The sequence below is a fragment of the Phytophthora sojae genome (genome assembly GCF_000149755.1).
Source record: "Phytophthora sojae unplaced genomic scaffold PHYSOscaffold_3, whole genome shotgun sequence".
NCBI classification, from domain to species: Eukaryota; Oomycota; class Peronosporomycetes; order Peronosporales; family Peronosporaceae; genus Phytophthora; species Phytophthora sojae.
Window position 1 is genome coordinate 2,348,225 of NW_009258117.1, and position 2,583 is coordinate 2,350,807.

At 57.3% G+C, this 2,583-nt stretch overlaps 2 protein-coding genes across 2 annotated transcripts; both read right to left on the reverse strand.

Moving 5' to 3' along the window:
• Positions 1–718: 718 nt before the first annotated feature.
• On the reverse strand, positions 719–1,117 carry PHYSODRAFT_328122 (hypothetical protein; the record flags this gene model as incomplete). The annotated part of the gene is made up of 1 exon (XM_009524367.1): positions 719–1,117. The coding sequence occupies one exon, from the start codon at positions 1,115–1,117 to the stop codon at positions 719–721; it is 399 nt and encodes a 132-aa protein (XP_009522662.1).
• A 550-nt stretch (positions 1,118–1,667) lies between these two features.
• PHYSODRAFT_328123 (hypothetical protein) lies at positions 1,668–2,045 on the reverse strand (the record flags this gene model as incomplete). The annotated part of the gene is made up of 1 exon (XM_009524368.1): positions 1,668–2,045. One exon carries the CDS (start codon positions 2,043–2,045, stop codon positions 1,668–1,670), a length of 378 nt encoding a protein of 125 aa, XP_009522663.1.
• Positions 2,046–2,583: the final 538 nt, after the last annotated feature.

Genomic DNA, 2,583 nt, shown 5'->3' on the forward strand with positions numbered 1-2,583 from the left:
TTGTCGATGCGTTTGAGTATGGTACACTACGAATAAACCGCAAACGGTATTTTGTTTGTTCACCTTCGGTCACTACATCTCCATCTCGTTGAGCTCATGCCAAGTGGCCGCTCTACTATCACCGTGGACTGCGTCAGTCAACAAGATATGTTTTTGTTTCCGCGCTGAAGACCGACCATCCTGCGTTGCGACTTCCAAAAAGGCTACACGTTTCCGAACACTTTGCTTCGATGTGGACTGAAGCCGTCCATGCCACCGATCAGCGTGTGGTAAGTGCGCGCTCGTCTAGATCGGGCCGGGAAATCAACTACTAGGTACTTACTTGACGTACTAGGTACTAACTTGACGACGACTATGTATGAATACTATACTTCAAAACCGAATCACAAGCGTGCATCTTACAGTGGTGACTCCTTTGCTTCTTTTTTATTGTGTGTCGTGCAAAGTCTGCTGGGTCGGTAAAATCGACATGTACCGACTTCATGTCGGGCCGAGAGACTGCCCGTAGCACTTCGTAGCTGGAGCGTTTTCAGATACAACAAGAGTGAGGTTATGAGGAAGCTAGACGGGAGTAAGGTTACGAGGAAGCTAGACTTGTATTTCTTTCGTTGCTACGTAGACAGAGACTAAACTCGATAACATTGATACCGCTCACGGAAATACAAGCTTCGGTGAGTTGGGTTGGGTTGGGTTGGGTAGATGTACGAAGCCTCCCCATTCATCCCTGCGAGCGGAGCTTGCGGTTGGCGTTCGCAGTCGCTGACGCACTTGCTGTGGCACCGCCGCCGTTCGTGCTCGGGTAGCTGTTGTAAGCCGCGGGGGCAGCAGGCGCGCCATAGCCGCCCACGCCCACGCCCACACCGGGGCCGTAGACACCAGGGCCGTAGACGCCGGGACCGTAGACTCCGGGGCCGTAGACGCCAGGGCCGTACACACCCAGGCCGCCCACGCCGACTCCCACAACACCGGGAACTCCCACGCCGACGCCATGGATGCCGTGGAGGTGGCCACCGTGAATGTGGCCGAACGTCTGGGCCACCGCTTGTTCCGCGCGCACGCCGTTCGACAGGGCGGCGGCCGCGACGCACATGGCAACGATCTTGCTGCTGCTCAACATGACTGGAGACTGCTTGGTGTAGACTTGAGCGTGGTCTGGTCTGAGACGACAGGGAGAGCGCTGGCTCTGGTTGATTCGCCTCGAGAGGTTGCGGCTCGAGGGTGAATTGGAGAATGAGCGGAGCTATCAGAGCACTGCTGCAGACAGCGCGGAGCTGCTCCCTCCCTCCGCGCCTGCCCGTCTAGCCTTGACTACGGTAGCGTAAAACGCCGCGATCTGATACAGGCACGCAGGACTTTTGTTGACCATCTCGCCGGGGCAAACAGAGCTCGCGGCAGCCACCGCTGTTTTGTTCACAACGGCAGCACCACGTGTTTCGCGCTTTCGTGTGCTTCGGTCGATCGATCATCTGGGAGGCGATTAATTCGCAGCCACAGTTTCCGCCACGACCCGGCTGCGTACAGCCACTTCAACATGGAGCTAGACTTGTATTTCTTTCGTTGCTACGTAGACAGAGACTAAACTCGATAACATTGATACCGCTCACGGAAATACAAGCTTCGGTGAGTTGGGTTGGGTTGGGTTGGGTAGATGTACGAAGCCTCCCCATTCATCCCTGCGAGCGGAGCTTGCGGTTGGCGTTCGCAGTCGCTGACGCACTTGCTGTGGCACCGCCGCCGTTCGTGCTCGGGTAGCTGTTGTAAGCCGCGGGGGCAGCAGGCGCGCCATAGCCGCCCACGCCCACGCCCACACCGGGGCCGTAGACACCAGGGCCGTAGACGCCGGGACCGTAGACTCCGGGGCCGTAGACGCCAGGGCCGTACACACCCAGGCCGCCCACTCCGATGCTTGCAACACCGGGGACGCCAACGCCGACAAACCCCGGGCCGCCGACCAGTGTCTGGGCCACGGCCTGCTCTGCGCGCGCTCCGCTGGACAGGGCCAAGGTGACGATGCACACGTCGACGAACTTGCTGCTGCTCAACATTGCTGGTGGTTTCTTGACTGTATCGGTCTCTGTCTGGTGTGTGGATCTGTACCAGGCAGGTACAACATGCTAGGGCCCCGCGCTACGAAGATCCGGATCCTGGATCTCCATACGATGTTGCTTGATTGGCAACGTCGTGCTTCATGAGTCAGGTGGCCGTCAATATGTCAACGCTCCACAGCAGACACTCTGCACGCCACAGCTGTGAGTCAGCAGCTTCTACACCTTCTTATGCAGCCAACCCACCAGGACCCTCCACGCCGATATGTACTGTACAGACGCTCCTGCTCGTTTTGTTGCCATCGCCCTGTGTGTGTGTGTGTGTGTGTGTGTGTGTGTGTGTGTGTGTGTGTGTGTGTGTGTGTGTGTGTGTGTGTGTGTGTGTGTGTGTGCCCGCGCGCGTGTGCCAAGCCAGCGAAACCAAACGCCATCGGCACACTCAAGATGAATCTGAGAGAAACTATGACAAAGGATGGGCATTCGGACGGACGCTCACCATTTTGTGTTGTACTGAACTTTGTATGCTCGATGGGGATCC